Source organism: Myotis myotis, unplaced genomic scaffold (genome assembly GCF_014108235.1).
Source record: "Myotis myotis isolate mMyoMyo1 unplaced genomic scaffold, mMyoMyo1.p scaffold_m19_p_1, whole genome shotgun sequence".
Lineage (NCBI taxonomy): Eukaryota > Metazoa > Chordata > Mammalia > Chiroptera > Vespertilionidae > Myotis > Myotis myotis.
The window spans coordinates 30,138,689-30,162,303 of record NW_023416313.1 but is presented as its reverse complement, the minus strand read 5'-3'; the positions used below and the strand labels follow the sequence as shown (position 1 = coordinate 30,162,303).

The following is a 23,615-nucleotide window of genomic DNA, read 5'->3' as shown; positions in this document are numbered from 1 at the left end:
TCAGGATCTGGAAGAGGAGCCACACACAAATGAAAGAGAAGAGACAAGAGATAATTTGGAAATATTATATTGGGGGGTTAGGCGGGTAAGTCCAACTCAAGGGGAAGGACTTCCACTGGTGCTCAGGCCGCACCAACCTTTCATTGGTTTGGGATCCACCCATAGCCCTTAGGTAGGCAAGTTCCAGTAACACCCAGACTATCTTATCAATAAGGATTTACATGACTATCTGGTGGGGAAGTTGCTTCAGCTACCATTATCTGGACTAACAGTGGGTGCACAGCTCTGACCTTGCTAGGGCTTCAAGGGTCACCAGCCTTCCTGGTTCTCTGTCCATACCTCTCTGCTACTGAAGACAATAGGAGGTTTCCCACATCAACAGATTTACCTGAGAAGCTAAATTATAATCCAAGGTAGTTTGCTCATTAGCAAAAATCTGTCAATGTATGAAGCACCTTATTTGTGGAAGACAGTTTACCATACTAGATATATCATTTAACTAAGAAGTGAAGAAGTTATATAAGTTGCTCTAGGTAACACAGCTAGCAAGTGGAAGAACTGGGATTTGAACCCATGTATCTACCATCCAAAGCTAATATTCCTAACTATTAAGCTAAACCACCTCTCTTAGTGAGTGATCTTATGGATGCTCCCTAGCCCAGTGACTAGCACGTAATACTATCCTTTTTTCTTTTTAACTGAATAAGAACAATATCATTTTCTTACTTTTGCACATTTTACATATTTCATACTCTAATTGAGTTCTCTAAACAAATAAGAGTTAATAGATACTTAATGAATTTATAATATATTAATCCAATTAATATGTTAATATATTAGCTATTTGGGGAAGGCAGATTGGTGAAAATCATTGACCATCTTGGAAAATATACATTTTCGTCTATATACCAAATTATGCTATAATATCATGGGGTCCTGGACCCTCAAACTCTGCCAATGGAATTCCTATAAGAACCTTTGTACTCCAAGGACAGTAGAAGGCAGTTCTACTGTTTCTCTTTATGAATATTGCTACTCTCTGAACTATGCAGCCAACATTTCATCTTGGTTGAATCCTCATTAATTAAGTAAGTGCAAGAAAATACGTACATTTTTATTTATTCATTTCTATGAGGCACTGACATGCAACTGCTTATTTTCCACACAGGAATCCTAATGTCCCTATGTCCCCAGTCTGTTCTTCTTGGTGTCCTTCCTATCTCAGGAGATGGCGACCTCTTCTTTAGCTGCTTAGACCAAAAAATCTAAAGTCATCCTTAACTCCACTCTTTCATTCACACTCTACATCCAATCAATTGGCAATTCTTATTGCTTCTGCCTTAAAAATATATCCCCTTCTCACAGCCCCACTTCTGCTGTCCTGGTCTGCATCCAGAGCAGGGAAGGAATCTATCATGTAGCCTCCTAACTGTTCTCTACATGGTCTGTCCTCTAAGACCTTAATTCCTCCTCCTCCTTCTCCCCCTGCTTCCTCTAACTTACTCACTTAGCTGCTTGCTGTTCCTTTACTGCTCCAAGCACAGTCCTGTCTTCAAGCTTTATATATGTGTTCTTGCCAGGCAGATCTCCCCTCCGCCCCCTTGCTCCCCGAAGTGGGCATGGCTAACTCTATCACTATATTCTGGTTTCTGCTAGATGAAGCATTTCTTAAATATCTGATCTAAAACAGTCCTGCCTGTTTCCACACCATTTTCTATTCCCTTGTGTTGCTTTCTTTATCATGTTACTAATCACTACCTGACTTCTATTTGCTGCTTTGTTTGTATTTCCCACCCCCTTAGAAAGTACACTCCACCTGGAACCTAATTTTGTTTACCGTTGATTCCCCAGTGCGTAGAAGAGAGCCTGGCACTTAATAAATATTTGTTGAATCAATAACTCTGCATGGCATTGAACTTCACACTACAGGTACAGTAATGAACAACACAGACACAGTCTCTGCCTTCATGGAGTTTACAATTCTTACAGGGAATACAGGCATTAAACAATTAATCACATGACATTTAATTACTATGGTTATGAATCCTGAGGCGACCTCATTGACCACTCTGGCTGAATGTCTTGATATATTAGAAGGCAGACCATCAAATATTTAATAATTTAGGGCCCAGAGCCAAATTCTCTCAAATCACATACAATAGAGTCAATGTCATGCAAATGAGCACCTATAATTAGAGGCAGTTTAAATGGGATTATGAAGATTTAGAGGGAGCTGACAAAGCAAGACTGGCAACCAGACTAAAAGTAGCCTGCTAAACAGATAATCCAGTGTGGCTCTGTTCTTTCCATCGGTGAAGGTTACTGCAGGCCCCAGGAAAAGAAATCCATTCAGATTGAGTGAATAATGCTATTTGCACTTTGGTGGGGAAAACAAAACAAACTAAACAAAATAAAACACACTCTGGCCCTGTTAAACTTGGGTAAATTGGAAAAATATCCTAATATGTCTGTTTGTAAATGAAACAACATCACTACTTACCTTCCATTTCAGCAGAGACACTTTTCCCCTAAACATCTTCTAGTCCAGTTCCTTTCATCCCATACCGTAGGATCTCTTGTGTTCCTTAGCTTTTGGTAACCCTGTATTGAAGCATCTCTTCTTTAACCCGTTCTCCTCCTCTGTAGTTTCAAGGAAAGGGCTTGCAGGTGCTCCCAGACCTGAGAACAGTGCCCAGCACATGTGGTGCTCAGGAACTGCATGTTGAAAGGACAAACACTTGAACAAATTCCATGCCTTTATGAAGAATTATTATTTCTCATTGTTAAGCACTTTACATGCATAAAACAGATTTCCATTAAAATTTATTCCCATCCCTAGCCGTTTTTTTTAAAAAAAATATTGTTTTATTGCTTAAAGTATTACAAAGAGTATTACATATATCTCTCCCCTCCAACCCCCCTTGACAATCCCCCGGCCTCCCCTACCCCCCAGTGTCTTGTGTCCATTGGTTATGCTTATATGCATGCATACAAGTCCTTCGGTTGATCTCTTATTCCCCCATCCGGCCCCCCAACCCTCCCCAGTTTTCCCGCTGTAGTTTGACAGTCTGTTCGATGCTGTTCTGCCTCTGTATCTATTTTTGTTCATCAGTTCCTAGCCGGTTTTGTTCAGTGGATAGAACATCAGCCTGCTGGGACTGAAGGGTCCAAGGGCACATGCCTGGGTTGTGGGCTCATCCCCAGTAGGGGGCGTGCAAGAGGCAGCCAATCAATGATTCTCTCTCATCAATAATGTTTCTATCTCTCTATTCTCCTCCCTTCCTCTCTAAAATCAATAAAAATATATTAAAAATAAAATTTATTTCCAATAAATTACTATATCATTTGATCATACTGCTAGAATTATATAATAAATTATTTAGAAATAAGGTATAAATAAGGGCCCTATAACTTTACATAAGTTATTTAATAGCCACACGTTCCTGCCTATCAAAAGTCTCACTGCAACATACTGGTGAAGCCTAAGCAATGTGAGGCAAAGCTCCAGCTTAGATGCTGTCCAGGAGCGTAGAGGAAAGGGAAGGAAGAGAGGAAAAGAGAGTACATGTATTGTGTTCTCTTATATACCACCGGTGTGTGATATGTTATAATCTTACGCCATTTGTCCTCACAAAAACCTAACGAGGTTGGTTATAGTTCCATTTTACAGATAGGGAAACTGAGGCTCAGAAAGATTAAGTCATTCTTTCAAGACTATACAACTAATAAGCATTATCCCAAGAATTATAATACTTAGTTCATCCTTAGTTATAGTTTTGGTGTGGCAAAGGCGAATGAAGAAAGAACAAGAGCCAGTAAAAGAAGGTGCATTTGAGATCAAAGGAATGAGTCATTCCAAAAAGGTAAAGAATTGTGTGTGTGTGTGTGTGAGGTGGGGTGGGGAGAGGGAGGAACTGTTTCATAATGACAAGTTCTCTGAAGTTTCATGATGTCAGCCAGGAGTTAAGTTGGCAAGGGGAAGAGAGGCGTTTTTTAGAATCATTGATCTGATGATTTTATTTAATTCATTAAATAATTTAAGAACATGCCAAAGAACAAGCAAACCATAAAAAATAAACATTTCATTAAGAATAAGAAAATCATTTTGAAATATTTTAGAGCAGAAGAAATAAGTCAGTGATAGGGAAACCAATAAATAAATTATGAATAATGGAATATGGCAGAATATTATGCACTCTTTAAGAGGATGCTTTAGGTAGACATTGAATAATGTAAAAGTGTTAATATAATATTAAAATCAGAATCTTATTAAAATATATGTTTATGTATTATTATACATTTAAAAATACATATTATATATTAATATCAATTGTCCCAGAATGGTAAGAATATGTTTCAGTTTTGTTTTCATCTCTTCCGTATTTTCCACATTTTATGACGCATGTTTTATTTTATAATTAGAAGTATGTTATTTTAAAATTCTGTAACCCACAAGCCAATTTTCCAAAAGAACTCAGTACTCTGCTAATTTTCTTTGCTAGGCATCTTGGGGTTTCTCCTCTTTGGATGGCTTCCTGATCCCACTGGGAGCTGTAGCCACTTATCTGAGGCCATAAATGCTAGTGGGTTGTTCAACGGCTAACTATTCAGCAGGCCAACTATTGCAAGTACTGGAGAAAGAATGATGTATTTCTGGAGCTGACATTAAAATGAAGGCAGATTGCTAGATGGAGACACTATTTATTTCACGCCATTCTGATTTTGAGCCTTAGGGAAAAGTATTGTGAGCATGTAAAAGGTCAAATGTTGCATTAAAAATTCTTAGGGAAATTTCCCTTTAGGTCATTAGAATAACATTTAGAAACTAGCTGGCCTATTGATGTTCTTTGCACATCTGAAGCATGAGTTATTCTTTTAGGCAAGCTCAGACTCGTTCTTTGTATTGCTCGGTCAGATATGTTTCAAACATGCAGTTCTTCCACACAATAAACAGGTCAATGAATAAATAAGTGCACCCTACTTGTATTTTAATAGTTTTTAGTAGGATAGCACTGTATTTAAATTTCTAACTATACTTTGTAAAAACCTAGACAACCCCTCCCCGCCCCCCCAAATGAGTCAGAACTTTTCACTTCAGAACCAGCATCAGCGACTATAGTCCCAGAACTCATCATTCCCAATTTAGGGAGACCTGGATCAGAGAAAGCCATTCTTGGAAGGGATCTTTACTCAAGGATAACACGGGTGGACATCTTAAACTCCCTCCAGGCGCTGCAGGAATCCGGGGCCTGCCTCGGGCAGCCGTGCACAGACCGCCACCATCCCCTCCTTTGGGGGCAGGTTAGCACGTCCCGCATGGGCCCCAGGAAGCAGCTCCTCGGACCAAGAGCCAATTCTTTCAAGATTGTAAACCCGGGGAAATTGATAGTATAAATAATAAAATTCGTCAGGCAATATTACCTTTGGTTAATTTTACTTTAAAATTTGTTCAGCGGTGTCGTTCTGAGACACCCCTTTTAGCCCTCACTCTCATACATATTAACAAGCTGGGGCTCCGGCGAAGGATAACGGTGATTTGGTTGCTGCTGTTGTCATCCTTATATAAATCCGCAAATCCAATACTGACTCAGGAAAATCCTTCTTGTCCATGCCACGGGCTTGTTTCTTTCCCTGAAGATGATTATGCAAACCAGGCCTTTGCACATGTTTAAAGAAAGGAAAAAGATCAGCACTTTTATTATTTTTGAAAGTTAAAACCTGGATTTTGACAATGTCAAGGTTGACACGATCTCCCCGTTTATTTTGGATACACCACTGACTTCCGTTTCTGGAAGACACAGAAACATTGCGCAAGCAACCAAAGGTAAGAACGCAATGGTAATCACGGTGCATTTTCCCGTGTGCTGACCCCTGGGTTTTGCCTTACTAAAGCATCAGCATCTGCTTTGTTTTCCATGCGACATGCTTTCTAGTTACAGCTGATGGTTGTATTTTTATTAACTCCCCTGTATTTTTGACAGATGAATGAGTATTCTGCTAAAATACAATTTTAGCTTAGCATGCTAATAAATAAAGGCCTAGCAATATGATTCTGCTAATCTGAATATCATAACATGGTAAGTGCTACCTGTTTTTCATAAATTTCAAACTCATTTTTAGAAGTCAAAAACAATCACTTTGGCAGGAGTGTCTTTCCCTTAGGGAGTATTATATAGTGGTTTGCTTCTTCTTTAACGTATTTGAGGATAGAACACCATCAAATTCATATAATTCTTAATAAAAAATTAAACTATGAGCCTCAACTCATTGAGAACCTCTTAAGAATTAGGTTCTTTATAAACATTATTATAACCGGTACACCCTCTTTGCGGGGTGAATAAGTGGTCCAAAGAGATTAAGTGGTTCCTTCAAGGCAACATCTTACTATTATGTAATGGAGCCAGAATTTAAATCACCTTGCCTTCTTTTAATTCTTCATGATAAGCATTTCTATTTCAATTAGATTTTAAAAACAATTATCAGTTACTATCATGTTTTGTTTTTATAAATTTAAAAATTACTCATCACTTTGTTTGTGCAAAGACTACAGGATTTTAAATGTTTGTGATTTCATTCTACATTAGAAAGTTAGACATTATTAAACCAAACTTTTAAAATGTTCCTGTCAATAAAGACACATCTTAAAATGACTTTTTACATTTTGACCAGTTTTGCTTATATATTCCTTAACTCATTTGTTCTGCTGCACTTATTCTTTTCATAAATATCACTCGCTCATGTCATTGTTAGATCAAGCAGGCAGACGAAAGAAGATGGTTGTGAAGCATCAGGGTATAAAGAAAAACCTAATAGTTATTGAGTGCACTTTATATCCATAGAGAATACAACCTCTTTCCTCTACTTTTGGAATATTCATAAATATTAATCACAAAAATAATCTCAGCAAGGCAAAAATAAAATGTATACAAGCTACATTCTCTGGCCACACAGTCAAATAAAGTTAGAGATTAACAAGTAAAGTTTAAGTTAAGGACCCTACCCTTAGAAATGGAAAAAGAAAAGTATAGGGAAGAGAAAAACAATGTCAAATAGCTCTTTAGTGGAAGATAATAGCAAATTATTTAATTCATTAAATAATGTAAGCTATTGTAGATCTTTCTCTTTTTCATTGAGGTACTTTTTAACCTGTGAAGTTGATATGCGCTAAAAACTAAAAAGTCTGGATAAGATAGATTATTTTCTACACTCGAAATGTCTAAATTTAAATTAAGAAAGAAAAAATTAAATTGAATAAAAATTACGGGCAAGATTGAAAAAGCCCAAGAACTACCTCCAAAAACAGGCAGTGTACCTTAACTACATTTTACTTGTTGCCCAGTAGGCATAGCTCAGGGGTTGAGCATTGACCTATGAACCAGGAAGTCACAGTTTGATTCCAGTTGCAGGCTCAATCTCCAGTGTGGGGTGTGCAGGAGTCAACTGATCAATGATTCTCTCTTATCATTGATGTTTCTATCTCTCTTTCCCTCTCCCTTCTTCTCTGAAATCAATAATATATATATATTAGACGCCTGGTGCATGAAAATTCATGCACTGAAGGGGGGGGGGGTCCCTCAGCCCAGCCTGGCCCCGCTCACAGTCCCGGAGCCCTTAGGGGTGGGAGGCGACCCGGCAATCAGGGGATGGCGATGCCCCATCACACCTCTGCTACTGCGACTGCTGGCAGCGCAAGCCTCGGACGACCCTGGTTACCTGAGCTTTGGGTGTCCCTGGGTGCAGGCCCAGCCTTGCCATGGTCTGCCACCCTGGCGAGGCTGAGGAGACTGGGTGCTGCCATCTTGTGTCAGTGGGCGCTGCCATCTTTGAGGGCATGGCAGTTAATTAGCATATTCCCTCCTATTGGCTGTGGGTGCTGCCATCTTTGAGGGCAGGGCAGTCAATTAGCATATTCCTTCCTTATTGGCTGTGGGCACTGCCATCCTTGCAACATTGTGAGGGTCAATTAGCATAGTCCCTCTTTATTAGATAGGATGCTTACATATAATAATAATGTTTATATATATAAAGAATTCTCTTAAAGTACTTTTTACTTGTTAATTTATTGATCAAATATTTATTAACTGCCTACTACATACCAGGCATTGTCTTAGCCAGAAACTTTCCTTTATTTTTGCCTGTGTTCCCATGAATAGGTCAAAGGAGTAAGTCCACATATGCCAGAGCTTTCAACCTGGGTAAAAGTACGTGGGACTTGAGCTGCCATATTTTAAGTTTTGGCTATGGCACCAAACCAAACTTCCCACAGCTGTTACTTTTCTATACCCCCTTAAAGGAGGTATATAATGTAGCTTTCGATCAGCAAACAACCACTGTGCCAAGATTTTGCTAATATAGGTACTTGATAGTGTGGGACAAATGCTTATAATTACACTTAATGGTTTGCAAATGTTCCAAAGTATAAATCAACTTAACTTTAACAACTCATACAGCTTTCATTGATGAAAAGGTAACTGATAAAATTCAGCATCTACTCTTGACAAAATAAGAAATTAGTAATAAAAGAAAACTTCCTGAATACAATAAAGAATATTTATCTGAAACCAATGGACAACAATAGGAGAAATTCTAGCAACTGAAACAAGACAAGGAGTGATGCTATCTATTATTTAACATTGTTCTATAACTTCTATCAATGTAAGACAAGAAAAAGAAATAAGTTATATATTTTGAAGAGATAATTTTGACTTTCCAAAAACACCTCTCATCAACACGCATTTCCGAGAAATTCCATTATGAAACAGAAAGAATGAGGTACCCTAACAAAAAAGGCAAATAAATCTTCGGTTAATCAGAATTTGTTAAATTTTTGATCAAATTTTGGAATTCTGAATACTTTTTTGTTCAGTGGAGAAAGTGGGAACGATAACACAGTTAGGCCTTCTACCGTCGTGAAAAGTCTCTTACTCCTGATTAGTATGGCATCTTGATTTTTTAAAAAGTCTTTCTCTCATGATGTAGGGTCTTGCAATGTTCTGTGACCATAAGATATGGACTTTATAGTTATAATGAATTCTTTAAATTGACGTGAAAAATATTTCTAGCTCCGGTCACTGGGAAGAGTAGTGAGCAAAACAGATAGTTTGCTCTCATGATCCTTACATTTTCTGACATTTAAACTACCCTTTTATTTCAACGTGTTTGCTTTGTAAATTGTTTTGGCTGCAAAAATAGTACTAGATAATGTATTTGGATGTTTGATGGTTTCATTAATTGAATTTTGATTAACTGAGATTTTATTTTATGATGGCTGCTTAGTAAACTTTCTGTGGATTGTGAAGGTAATGGTAATGATTATGACAATAATGACCTCCTTGGTGAATTATTGTTTTCCTGAGAAAGTATTTTGTTTTCTTCATAAGTTGATAATAATGTACATAACAAGCCTGACAGGTCCCTGTGTTTGCCATGGGCATACATAGCAATAGTGTTGCGTCAGCTTTGTTTTCTTTTTTGTGGGAATTACAGCTTGGGTATGATCCTATGAAGGTAATTGTTAACTAGCTGCCTTGACAAATTTGACTTCTCAAAGTTATAGTTCAAGGGGGGAGGGATTACGGAAAGATTATTTTAATCATTTTAGCTCTGTATGTCTCCATAAGGTAGTGGATAGTCGCCTCTCTCTGAGCTTGGAGATTATAGAATAATATCATCAACTTGCTTTTGTATAACTCTTCACAGCCTTCAGTATTGCTTCATATATATTTTGCATTAGGTCCAAATAGAGAATAATTAAAATAGGCAGGGAAGGAATTACCACCTCTACTTTACAAAGAGGAAACTGAAACTCAGAAACATCTCTGCTGAGGTCTCACTGGCAGTTTGGTGAAGAGCAGAGGTTAGAACCCATGTCTTCGCCAAACAAGAGATGTCTGTTTTCAGGTACTGGCGACCTGTCGCAGAGCTAGGAGAGCCTGTTGTGGCTGGTTACACAGCTCTGGGGGCCTTGCTAAACATTAAGAAACAATCTAAGCTCTGCAACTGACTGCTGAGATTGGGGAAGAACTGCAAAACACCCCTTGAAAGCAAAAGTGCTAACACGTTATTTTTGCCACTAAACAAAATCCTATGTAAAAGTGCTACCGTTTTTCCTAATTAAAAAATAAATTAGGAGAAAAATACAGAACACAAAGAGGAAGTGAAAATACTTATGCCACCAAAATCTTAGCATATGTGACATTAAGGTGCTTATCTTTTCTATGTACATATACATAATTTTTAATAAAATGAGATATACTAAAAATATTGCTTAGCAATCTGCTTTTTTTGGGCTTAACACTGTATCATGAACATTTCTATAAGTTAAATAATGTTCTGCTTAGCTGGCAGGGCTCAGTGGTTGAGCTCTGTATGAACCAGAAAGTCATTGTTTGATTCCCTGTCAGGGCACATGTCTGGGTTGCAGGCCCGATCCCCAGTAGGGGGTGTGCAGGAGGCAGCTGACCAATGATTCTCTCTCATCATTGATATTTCTATCTCTCTCTTCCTCTCCCTTCTTCTCTGAAATCAATAATAAATATATATTTTTTAAAAAAACAAATCTTCTTTGCTTTGAAATAATGTTCATTTGAGAAAAATATTTTAATATTTATCCTTTTGTTATAAAATTAATACAGGTTCATTGTATAAAGTCCAAACAATATAGAGCTCTACTCTCATTAACAGCACATATAATGCCTGTTCCTGCCCACCTGTCCCTACAGGACCTCTAGTTTTACCACCTTAAAAGTCTTCCCAGGGAACCCCTCAAGGGGTGCCTCACATGTGCTGGCTTTTGTGGAGATAGGTATGTTTTTTTTAAGCAGTGACTCATGGAAAATGAAGGCCCCTTCAGGCCCAGGTGATCAAGGGAAGCAGGGGGTTGGGAGGGGGAACATCCTCCACTCTGCAGGCAGGACTGCCGCATGGCAGCTGGGGGAGCATCAGGGAACAGCACCTTTGTCGTGGTTTCTGGCATTCTCAAGGTGGGTACCTGCAGAATTGGGGAGAGGGTCCCTCTGGGGACCGTGGACAGAAGTGGTACATACACTGAGGGCAGTCGAAGCGGGTAGGTGGGAAGGCAAGGCAGTAGACAGCGATCATATGAGCATGGTACATGCTGGAAGCAGCTGTAAAGTGGATCGATGTTTGGCCCAGCTCATTCCACCTGATCTTGCTAAATAATGTAACCAGATGACAGTTTAGGCCAGTGTTTCTCAACATATGTTGCTGGGACTGTATGTCTCACAGTAATTTAGAGGACTTGCTACAAATGTGGATCAGTTGCATCCTTATTCACTCCAAAGTGAATACCACTCAAGTCATTTTGTCTGAATGCCTATAGACATTCACAGCTGATTACATCCATTTTGTATTGTATTTTATTATTTTTTATTATTTCTTAATTGTTTAATGTATATGTGAGGTCCCTGTAGTTTTGTCTTACACCCACAGTGCCTGAGTATTTCAAAACTGGGCAAATCCAAAATTAAAAAAAAAAAGTCCTATCTCTCTCTTATATTCTGGAATTTAAAAAAATGCACCAAAAATTGGCGAGTGGTAATTAAGGGCTTAGGCCATGTTTCTATTCCATTAAAGAAAAATTCCCACATGTAACTGGAAATAAGATTAGAAGCATTAGAAGAATGGTAGAGTGAAACTTTTGATTATGTATGTAAATATAAAAAAAATCTTCTTACTAATAAGCCTTTTCTCTCCCCAGATATTAAACTAACCATGAAGAAAAATATTATCAATACACAGCATTCTTTCATAAACATTCCCAATGTGATTGTCCCAGATATGGAAAAGAAAATAAGAAGGATGGAAAATGGAGCATGCAGGTAACTCCATTCATTTTTCCATGGATTTTTAATGGAGCTCTTAAATTTCAATTTAACTTTAAAAAATTATTTTTAATCCTTACCTAAGAGAGAGAGAGAGAGAGAGAGAGAGAGAGACATCAATTTGTTGCCTCCTGTATATGCCCCAACCGGGGATGGAACCCTCAACCTTTTTGGTGTGTGGGACCATGCTCCAGCCAAGTGAGCTACCCGGCCAGGGTTCAATTTAACTTTTAATTTGTAACTTTGAACTTTATAATTTATTTAATTATAATTTATTTAATTATAAACTTTGAAACAGCATAACTTGTACAACAAATAAACATAGATATTATTGAGCTCATTTAGAAACCCCTATGCCAAATATTTTTCTAGTCACTGGCAAGACCTTTCAATTCTAAAGGAATAGCATTGCCATAGATACATGTGAAAAAATACAGTGTGAAATGCTAGCACGTTTTAAAAGTATAATTTAAAGCATTACTCTATTTCTATAAATGAAGAGAACATGTATACATGTGGTTGAATATATTTTTAATGGAAGGAATCCTATCTAATAAAAGCTTAATATGCTAAGTGTCTGGTCATCCAGTCGCCCATTCAACCAATCAAAGTGTAATATGCTAATGATATGCTAAGGCCACTCAACCGCTCACTATGACATGCACTGACCACCAGGGGGCAGAAAGTCGACTGGTTGACCAGTTGCTATGGCGTGCACTGACCACCAGGGGGCAGACGCTCCAACAGGTAGGTTAGCTTGCTACTGGGGTCCCCTGAATCAGGACTGAGTGAGACAGGCTGGACATGCCCTGGAGCCCTCCCCTGGTCCCTCCCTGACTGGCCAACGTCCCGCATCCCTCCCCAGCCCCAATCATGTAACAGTGTGGTCCCTAGGCCTGGCCTGTGCCCTCTCACAATCTGGAACCCCTCAGGGGATGTCAGAGAGCTGGTTTTGGCCTGATCCTGCAGGCCAGGCTGAGGGACCCCACTGGTGCACAAATTCATGCACTGGGCCTCTAGGATTTTTATAAGTTAGTCCATATCCCTGTATATGACCTAGAAAGTATTTTCGTAATTACATGTATCTCACTGAATTGTGGTTATAATTCTATGTATTCTGTACAGTTCTCATTTCACTCTAATTAAAAGTTGCTGTGTGTATTAGTTTGAGAGGGAAGGAAAAGGGGTAAGGGTCCCCCTAATGAGAACTGGCATTCCTCCATATCAGTTTAGAGCAAGCATGTCAAAGTCAAAGGCTAACACGGGCCAAATAAACAAGGTTCAAGTTTATGTGGGCAGCAAAAAAAAAAAGCTTCAATTTTCAGAGAAACGTAGGTTTATTTCAATTTAGACATGCTGAATACAAAAGGCTGAAATAAATTAGTAATCATTAACATAAAATAATAGAACATTTTAATAAAAATTAATATTTTTTCTTGAACATTAACTTACCAGACACTGAATAACTGCACAAATTAATAAGCGTAATGCAAATAAACCTATTTTTCTTGTTCTCTAAAAAACTATTTCCTGTTGCGCACATCAAACAAGTCAGTCCAAGACTAATGACGTGGCAATTGGCTGCTAAAATATTTGCTGCTGGTATTAGTGTAGAGAAATGGTGCGCCTGCGTGTAAGGCGCGTAAGGGAAACAAATGCAATATGATTACGTATAGTAATCAGTCATTAGCGAACGTTGTAGCTCGTTATTAATAATTATGTATAACAGAATATTGTAAAAATTAAGTTACAAAATTTTTATTAAAACATTTCTTACCGTTATATTGGCTGGTTCACAAAAATATTCCTTGTGGGCCGCGAGTTTGACATGCTTGGTTTAGAGCATTGCTCTAATTCACCTCTCCCTCCCATTGGACCGTAGCTCCTTTTCTGACGACGATGACAGTGCCTCTATATTTGAAGACTCCGAGAGTGAAAACCCCTGTGCCAGGGATTCCTTCAGAAATAGTTCACGCAGGAAGGGAGGACTATCACAGAGGTGAGCAATCTGATCTATTCCCCCATACTGTTTTTTTTTCTTTTCCCCATACTGGTTTTTGAGCCATTGTTTAGATGAAAAAAGATCTTCTCCTTTTAGTGGACTTGGCAAATGGTCCTGCTCCCTCATCGCTATGCAGGATCTCGGGAGGAACTCGCTACTTCTTTTCTTGGGAGACTGCTACTGCCTGATGATTATTCATGTCCATGGGGCCCCAAGTCATGCTCTTGGTGATCATTTTCCCTGAGACACATGTTTGTGTCTTAAAAAGCCTCATGTCCCAGTCCTCTCTGATTTCCTCCTTCTCTCTGATCCTTCTTCTAGGGCCCTGAAGTAGTTTAGCTCTGTTTGTCTCCATAAGAAAGTGTTTTAAACTTGGCTGTCATTTTTCAAAATCCCATTTGACTTTCCTTTCAGGGAACTAGAGCACTGGAGTGAGTAGCTAGAGGAGCAAAGCTTAAAGTCCTTCGTAGGGAGTAAGCAGTCATGGAAACGTCACACATGCTACTCTGAGGGTGTGGAAGCTGTGTGTGGTGGTGTGGGTCAGGGGTTGCCATCCTGTGGAACATAGTCACTTTTTATTTGCTCTTTGTCCCTCCTTTTTTTCCTCCTCTCCTATTTCTCTTTTCACTGACTACCTCCAGTTTTTCCATTTTTTTCATTTGCCTTTCTTTCCCTTCCTAGCTTCCTAAGTGTAAGTCCCAGGTCTCTTGCTGGGAGTTAGCGGCATCCAGTTGCCTCAGTGGAGACCAATAAGGATGCTACTTCTCAGTGTGAGCATTGATCAACAGGCGTTTACTAATCACTTTGGTTCATGGCGTGATATTTGGTAGCTCATGCTTCATGAAGGCTCTATATTTTCAAAACTCGTCTAGACAATCATTAGTAATAAATAGAAACTGAAAAAAAAGTTATTCTTTAAGACTGTGTGCTTACCGTAGACATTATATGGATGGTGACTACTATGAATTCACAGAACTTCTTCATTCCCTAGGGAACAGTACCTGCCTGGTGTCATTGCACTTTTCAATGTTAACAACAGCAGCAATAAGGAGCAGTAAGTATATTTACAATAGAAAACTAAAGTTTGTTTTTAGAGAAAACCAGTGAAAAGGTAGGGATATATCTGAACCTGTTATAGGGCAGATATTAGGCAAACTCTACCTAACACAATGACATGGATATTCTGTCACTTTATTGTTTGTTTATGTACTTCTGAAAAATGTAGCTACCCATATTAAAAGTAGTATGTATGTATGCATGTGAGCATTTCAATACTGCGAATTACTATTATGGGCCCCATCTCTCTTTGAAGGGTAAGCATTGCCACTAGTCTGTTCTTCTAGATCCTGTCATCCCTATTGCTCTTGGGGAGCCCAGTTCTGTACCAGCATCTCCTATTATCAGCTCTGGCCTACAGAGGACAGTACCACTGAACTTCTCAGTGATGCTGGTGCCCCTCTCACCTGCACATTTCAGATCATTTTTGTATTCTCTGAGCATCCTTAGGGAATATGAGCAACTGGTGGGCTACTTCTCTTATGTAGGACTAGAGACCCAGTGCACGAAATTCATGGAGGTCCCTCATCCTGGCCTGTGCCCTCTTGCAGTCTGGGAGCCCTCGGGGGATGTCTGACTGACGGCTCCATGGGGAGCGGGCCTAAACCATCAGTCGGACATCCTTAGCGCTGCCACAAAGGCAGGAGAGTCTCCCGCCACCACCACTGCACACGCCAGCCGTGAGCCCAGCTTCTGGCTGAGCGGCATTCCCCCTGTAGGAGTGCACTGACCACCAGGGGGCAGCTCCTGCATTGAGCATCTGCCCCCTGGGTGGGTGAATGTGGAAAACTGAGCATGTGTCCAAACTGCCTTTGTCCAGTCCCTTCCCCAGTCATTCCGCCGTTCGGTCAATTTGCTCATTAGCCTTTTATTATATAGGATACCCATTTTAGCATACCACTCTCTGAGCCTTTTTGACACCTTCTTCCACCATCTGGCATGGCATTTTGTAATTTCTATTTCACTTGGTGTGAGCCCTCACCTTTTCTGAGCTTCCAAGAGCCATCTGAGCAGTGTGTGAGCACCACCTTTCAGGATCGATGCTAGGGTGTTCAATCCTGTCTCACAGGAGTGAGTTCCCATAGAAATAAATTCTCCCCTTTTCAACTTTATGTTCTGTTCCCATTTGACAGGATGACCTTAGATACCAAGCCTCACTTATCCATTTTATCTCCTATTTCTCCTCAATAGCAGCTTTCCAATTCTGGTCATTTGTACCCAGATGAAATTTGTTTGTACATTTGTACCTACAAATTTTCCCCCTTTAACATCCTCCCTCTTCTCAACTTTTCCAACTCTTGCTCATACTTTGAGGCCTAGGTTTAGACCTACCTCCCTCTAACAGCCTTCTCTGACAATCCTGTGGTAATGAGATGCCTGTTCTTTCATGTGCCCATGGTAAATCTTACCAAGACATTGGTGCCAACAATGGCAGCCTCCTGAGACCTTGGGTCTGGCTGTCTGACTCCAGAATCCTTTTTCTGCTCATGGAGAAGACCAATCATCGAAAGAGGCCTCTAATCCCATAGTTTCCACTCAGGAAGAAATTGTATATAGAAAAATATATAGTCTAATTCTCAAATTTAATGAATGATTCTAAGAATGAGGATTCTACTAGGTTACCACAGAGCTTTTTGACTGCTCATAAAATAATTGCTTCAGGCAGAATTAATGCTCTATGAAAATTGATGGTATTTTCTCAAAATTCTCAAAGCTCTTATTGAAGGGTAAATATAAGTAATATCAAGAATCTTAAAATTGAAAGAATTTTTAAAATATATATTGAAACTTTGAAAGTACATTCTTTTAGGGGCTATTGTTTCTTAAATTTCTCTCCTTGGGTTTATGCCTTTACCCAGCTCCATTTTCTTCAGTTTTCCACATTCATCCACCCAGGAATTATTCTTTGTTTGCCTTGTTACCTGGATGCATGTGCATTTTAGTAGAACTCTCCAGTAGGAGACCAGATTTCTGGCTTCGAAGCACAGGGGCAGGCCTTTGAATACAAAGCTGAGAATTATTGCTCAGTGGAGAGAAAAATAAATAAGAGTGGAAGTCAGAATGGAATTTGACTATGTGACGGAGATATTGTTTCTTCTCTAGAGAGCCAAAAGAAAAAAAGAAGAAAAAAGAAAAGAAGAGGTAAGTTAGACTTCCACAGTTTCCTGCCCATGACATTTTTTTTTTTTGCGTTTTAATACTAAGTAAATATCTCACTTTTTCAGCAAGCCAGATGATAAAAATGAAAATAAAAAGGACCCAGAGAAGAAAAAGAAAAAAGAAAAGGACAAAGTGAAGAAAAAGAAAGAAGAAAAGAAAGATAAAGATAAGAAAGAAGAGTAAGTTTTTTTACTCTCATTGAAATCAGGAATGCACTGGTGATGGGTTTTGGATCCAGGGGGAATTTCCTAAAACTTTGTAGTAAAGAGGCCCTCTGTGAAGACTAAATAAATTGTTATTAAATGTAGTTTAACTTTTTTTCTTATTTTCTTAAAATTAACAGCAGAAGCCTTAGTCTTAGTTTTCTCATCAAGAACTTTCATTGTTATCATTACTTCCCTTCCCCAGACCCTGATAAAGAGAAACTTACTACTGGGAGATAGTTAGGCTCCTAGGAGAATAGGATTCCTAGGATCTTACCATCAATTAGAAAAATTGAAATATAAATTCAATAATTTCATTAACATTTTTGCAGAATAAACACTGTATGGGAAATACTCCAAAATAAAGGAGTCTCCTTGCAAAAAGCCATGCCTAATTTCAAAAGCAAAAACACCAGCCATTTGAATGATCCTTTTTAAAACAAACATTTGAGAATTGGAATTGCACAATGATAAGGCTGAGTCGATACTGTTGTCATAATCTGGTTATTCTTTAACAGGAAAGGAGTAAAGGGAAGACTAGATAACATAGGCATGCCATTCATACAGCTTTGCTAATTTAACACTCTCCAAGTCTAATTCCCGCGGATCAGTGGGGGAAGGGACTGGACAAAGGCAGTTTGGACACATGCCCAGTAAGGTCTGAGTGACGTGGGAAGGTGCTTGTATGGCAGTCACACCTGGAAGTGAGGCTGTGCTCAGGATAGGTGTAGCCACCAAGAGGGTGAGAAACCTGACCACTTAAACTCCTAGACAAAGGAGCACACATTCTTGGCTCTTGGCCGTCTTGGGACTGCTGTTCTAGGGAGTACACTCCCTGCATTTGCAGGGGTCTTAGTAATGTAAGACTCCATACAATGGACTAGCAGACTTTAATTAACTTGATGCTGGATTGGTCCCAGTTGCAACTTGGAATGAAAGCTCTGAACACTGGCCTTGCTTTGGCTTTGCTGAACCCACAGCTGCGCCTCCTTCAGGACTGGCTTAAGGGAAATGGAACATTGGAGGCTGAGGAATATAACTCCACACAAATAAAGTCTTCTAACCGCACCTCATTCTCCCGTGGGAGCTTCTGAAAGTGCTCATTTCAGTGGTACCCCAAGAACCCCACTCCCATGGCAATGGAGGAATCCCACTCCTGTACTCCTCTGGTAGCAAAGCTCTTTTTGCTTTTTATTAAAAGAAAAATTGTTTTCTAAACTTACTTAAAACTCTTTACCAGGCAATGGTTCAATTAATTGTGCCTGTTAGAAAGTTGTTGAAGTTTGTATAAAGAAAAAAGTCCTTAAAAATATAGGCTTGATACTAAAAGAAAGTTAAAAATTTTTATTTGAACATATATTTTCTTCCTCCCTTCCTCTTGCCCACAATTGCCTCCCTTAGTCCTCTGTACATGCTTATGAATATGCATTTTTATTAGATTGTGCTATATTCTTCTTTCCTACAGATTAGAAAGAAGGCATGAGTTCTCCCCTCACAGTGTAGTTCCTGGTTGTTTTGTTACCTGGTAGGGGGTATAGCAAAGCCAGCATTCTCCCACCACCTATACCTTACCAAAGGGTTCTGTGAAATGTCCAGGGTTGGTATGATCTATGCCGTGATTCCTTCTTTGTGGCTGAAGAGATAGCAGTGTCTACAGCATCACAGTAAAACAAGAGCTTTAATTAAAGTGTAAAATATGGTTTAATGTAAGACTAGTAACTTAACTATCTAGACACCCTTCACTAACTAGTTTCTTATAACTAGTGCACTTATGCCAAGCTAACCTGTAGAGTAAGCTTCTCCAGCTTCCTTCTCTTTTGTTAATTGTGGGGGATGGGCATTGTCATATTAGACAGGTGAAACTGAAATGTTTTTGTTTCTTGGTGACTTTCCCCTCTGTGTCTGATTGCTGCTAGGGAGAAGAAAGAAGTCATGGTTATTGATCCCTCGGGAAACACATACTACAATTGGCTGTTTTGCATCACCTTACCCGTCATGTACAACTGGACTCTGATTATTGCAAGGTCTCTCTATATTTTTGTGGATCTCAGCTCACTTTCAGTTTTCAAGTTAACTGACTTAACTGTCTGGCCTAGAGCTCTTCAGGACATCCCTCTTTTCTTCACCACAGGTTGTAAAGAGACTCTATGTTGTTCTCAACGTGTTTTCCTAAGATCAGGACTAGGTGCTTTCCTTCCCAATATACTTGGAAATCCAGTAGCAGGATGGAGGGGTGGAGAGGATACTTTTAAATTTTTGATTGCCCAATCATTTAATTAGAACTTTGGGGGATTTTTTTTTTCCCTGTGAGAAAACATTTTGCCAAGAGTAGAAAAAGATCAAGGACCTAGATTGGTTTAGAACAAGGTGTGTTTCCCAAATGATTTCTATGGTCCCCTGTCTTTTAGCCAGTAAACAGTTCAGCCATCCAGAACCAAACATAATTTCCTGAAGCATTTTGGGCACTGACAGTCAGTATGAACCTGGTTATTAATGTATATGACCCAGTGTATTTGACTTTAGCTCTAGGTCATTTATTCTTATTTGATGTTTCCATAAAGCTAACTAGTATAATGGCAAGAATGTTGAAATTCAGAAGTGTGAGAAAACTAATCCAACCGCTCCAATTTGGGAAAGATTCAATGGCTTCTAAGGACCCCTCCTAGTCTTATACTTCTCATCATGAGAAAATTACACAAAGAGGACTTTCACTGAAACGGCTCCCACTTTATTTATATAATTTTTTTTTACAGAGCATGTTTTGAGGAACTCCAGTCTGATTACCTAGCGTATTGGCTCGTTTTTGATTACTTGTCAGATACAGTCTATCTTCTCGATATGTTTGTACGAACCAGGACAGGTAAATATGTTCAGTTTGGGACATTTTGCAATTTCATGCTTTGATATCTATAATATAATTTGAAATTTTCTAATGAAAGCACTCTTCAAAGTAACTCACAAAAACCTGTTTTAGAGAACAAAACACAGTTGAAAGCAAGAATACCGTATTCCCACCCACAGGCTCAGCTCGCTCCAACGGATTCAGAAGGGATGTTTCTAGGCAACCTTTCGAACGTGATTGGTGGCTTTCCTCTGCTACCCTGTTCATTGGGTTTATGCCAGGTGAAAGGAATAGAAGAGAGCAGAAATCGTCTGTCAGCCCTGTGAGGAAAGGCTGCCTAACAGAGAGATTAAAGAGGCATGGAGGGAAATGTCATTGAACCCAGCAGAGCTGTATTAGAAATTTTGTAAGAAACAGAACACACATCCTTAACTCAACTTTGTGATCCATGGCGAGGCATTATTGACCAGGGGGAAGACTCTAATAACTACCTACGTCAAGCACTCTTATTAAGTAGATATAAACCCATTGTTTCTACACTGCTTCCACATGCAAATGTAACCAGTGAACACAGAACGTTGCAGTTGTTGTGTCCTATTTGCAGCTCTGATAGTCGGTATAAGAGGAAGAACAAATGGTTTTCCTAGTGAAATGTATCAGAGTGCTGGAATTCTGGATTTAATTCACCAGCCCATGGTAGCAGTGTAGGAGAAGGGAAGATCCCACATGTCTAAGGAATGCTAACACCAAGGACACTTATGCTTCACATTGAAGGAGCAAGGAAAGAATATTCACAATGGTACCCAAGTTTCAAGGGTGAGGTTGGGGTTTTGTCAAGAGAGTAGCCTGAGGTATGAGCACAGTGCTTAGGGGTCCAGGAGACTTTCCAAGAACACTGTTCATAAAAGCGGTGGCTTTGCCTGGATGGAGATACTGATCTACAGAGATTTGTATATATATGTTGCATATAATTTCTCACTTTTGCACTTACAAAGTTTTACTTTTTATTTCTACAACATAGTATGTTCCATAGCTATATGTTGATTGGTACTCATATCTTCCTACATTGCTAAAAGCATATTTATTGAAAGTGAGTTCTTGTTTTGAGCTCAATGAAGTTTATTGAGAGTTACTTCAGAAAAATTCACAATAGCATAAAAAGAAAAAAAAAACACACATTAAATTGATTTTTTTCTATTTTAGGTTACCTAGAACAAGGACTGCTGGTGAAGGAAGAGCTTAAACTCATAGAGAAATATAAATCAAACTTACAATTTAAACTTGATGTTCTATCAGTGGTACCAACCGATCTGCTATATTTTAAGCTGGGGTGGAACTATCCAGAAATTAGATTAAACAGACTCTTAAGGATCTCTCGAATGTTCGAGTTCTTCCAAAGAACAGAAACAAGAACTAACTACCCAAACATCTTCAGGATTTCTAACCTTGTTATGTACATCGTCATCATTATCCACTGGAACGCATGTGTGTACTACTCTATTTCCAAAGCTATTGGATTTGGAAATGATACCTGGGTCTATCCTGATGTTAATGATCCTGAATTTAGCCGTTTGGCTAGAAAGTACGTCTATAGCCTTTACTGGTCTACACTGACTTTGACCACCATTGGTGAAACACCACCTCCTGTGAGGGATTCTGAGTATGTCTTCGTGGTGGTTGATTTTTTAATTGGAGTATTAATTTTTGCTACCATTGTTGGTAACATAGGTTCTATGATTTCCAACATGAATGCAGCCAGAGCAGAATTTCAAGCAAGAATTGATGCCATCAAGCAATATATGCATTTTCGAAATGTAAGCAAAGATATGGAAAAGAGAGTTATTAAATGGTTCGACTATCTGTGGACCAACAAAAAAACAGTTGATGAGAGAGAAGTTTTGAAGTACCTACCTGATAAACTAAGAGCAGAGATCGCCATCAGTGTCCACCTAGACACATTAAAAAAGGTGCGCATTTTTGCCGACTGTGAGGCTGGTCTGTTGGTGGAGTTGGTCTTGAAATTACAACCCCAAGTCTACAGCCCTGGAGATTACATTTGCAAGAAAGGCGATATTGGACGAGAGATGTACATCATCAAGGAAGGCAAGCTCGCTGTGGTGGCAGATGATGGAGTCACTCAGTTTGTGGTATTGAGTGATGGCAGCTACTTCGGGGAGATCAGCATCCTTAACATTAAAGGCAGCAAAGCTGGCAATCGAAGAACGGCCAATATTAAAAGCATTGGCTACTCAGATCTGTTCTGTCTCTCAAAAGATGACCTCATGGAAGCTCTAACTGAGTACCCGGATGCCAAAGGTATGCTAGAAGAGAAGGGGAAGCAAATCTTGATGAAAGATGGTCTGCTGGATGTAAATATCGCGAATGCTGGCCATGACCCCAAAGATCTTGAAGAGAAGGTCACCCGAATGGAAGGGTCAGTAGACCTCCTGCAAACAAGGTTTGCTCGGATCCTGGCTGAGTATGAGTCCATGCAGCAGAAACTGAAGCAAAGACTCACCAAGGTTGAGAGATTTCTGAAACCACTTATTGAAACAGAGTTTTCAGCCATTGAAGGATCTGGAGTTGAAAGTGGGCCCACAGACTCCGCACAGGACTGAAGAGCTAGCTATTCACAAGGACGCACCTCATGATCCTTTCGGTGATGTGACTAAGTGATGATTAAGTTGGGAGAAGAGGAAGGTGCAGCTGGGGGATTTTCCATGAGGAAAATGTGCTTTGGTGCAGGGCACAAGGCCAACACACTTGCATGTAAGGTACTGTGATTAAAGAATCATTGTATCTTGGGATTTTCCACTATGGACAGTGTGCAAAGATATAACTGATTAACTTGTCAGTATCTACATCTTTTGATTCCCCCCACATAGGCTCCCTTCGTGTAACAATATTTATAAAAGGGAACAAGTGTCCCTCACTTTCAGGCAATTTACATGGTTGAGGAGTAACTGGGAAGAATCATGCACATCATGTTCAGAATACAACTTAAAAAGAATTAGAATGCAATAAAGAAAAAAAAATTCTCAAACTATAGTGACTATTCTTTATTTAATAATTTAGTAGGGAGTTTAGGATCTTATAGAGTTTTAGGGTCATTTTAAGGATATTAATTGTCATACTCTAGGCTTAGAAAGATTGGTTGAGAGAAATTTCTTACTGATAAAAGAATTACAAATCAGACTTTACTGTACAAATATATGCATAAATGTTATATACAAAAATAGAACATTAAAATTAAAACATTTTGTAAGATTTTTAAATAAGAAATTTAAAAATTTTTTCTGGTTATTTAAGGCCTGACAGTAGTAGCTACTATCCTTCTCTGACTGATCAACAGAAGAGATAAAGGTAATGATATTGCTGGGTGATTAACAAAGGAAGTTGTTGTAATGTTTGACAAGGAAACCTGGGAGTTCAATGGATCAGCATGGGCATCACCTGGGAGCTTCTTAAAAACTCAGAATCTCAGGCCTGCCCACTGTGTCCGAAACTGC

The 23,615-nt window shown here is 39.1% G+C and overlaps 1 protein-coding gene and 1 non-coding gene across 2 annotated transcripts; one reads left to right on the top strand and one right to left on the bottom strand.

Moving 5' to 3' along the window:
- Positions 1-5,076: 5,076 nt before the first annotated feature.
- Positions 5,077-5,139, bottom strand: LOC118661796. Its single transcript, XR_004969478.1, has one exon. It is a non-coding gene; the product is annotated as a small nucleolar RNA SNORD52 (small nucleolar RNA).
- Positions 5,140-11,727: 6,588 nt separating this feature from the next.
- Positions 11,728-23,181, top strand: CNGA1 (cyclic nucleotide gated channel subunit alpha 1). The gene is made up of 8 exons (XM_036301098.1): positions 11,728-11,840; positions 13,726-13,842; positions 14,837-14,899; positions 17,005-17,043; positions 17,127-17,240; positions 19,181-19,288; positions 20,018-20,124; positions 21,310-23,181. Exons 1-8 carry the CDS (start codon positions 11,734-11,736, stop codon positions 22,722-22,724), a joined length of 2,070 nt encoding a protein of 689 aa, XP_036156991.1. The 5' UTR covers positions 11,728-11,733; the 3' UTR covers positions 22,725-23,181.
- The last annotated feature ends 434 nt before the right edge of the window (positions 23,182-23,615 follow it).

Bases quoted from the DNA above. Each gene is read 5' to 3' on its own strand.
- CNGA1 (XM_036301098.1), top strand. From the start codon at position 11,734: ATGAAGAAAAATATTATCAATACACAGCATTCTTTCATAAACATTCCC. The intron at 13,843-14,836 runs GTGAGCAATCTG...TTCATTCCCTAG, and splicing joins AAGGGAGGACTATCACAGAG to GGAACAGTACCTGCCTGGTG. The intron at 20,125-21,309 runs GTAAATATGTTC...TTTCTATTTTAG, and splicing joins GTTTGTACGAACCAGGACAG to GTTACCTAGAACAAGGACTG.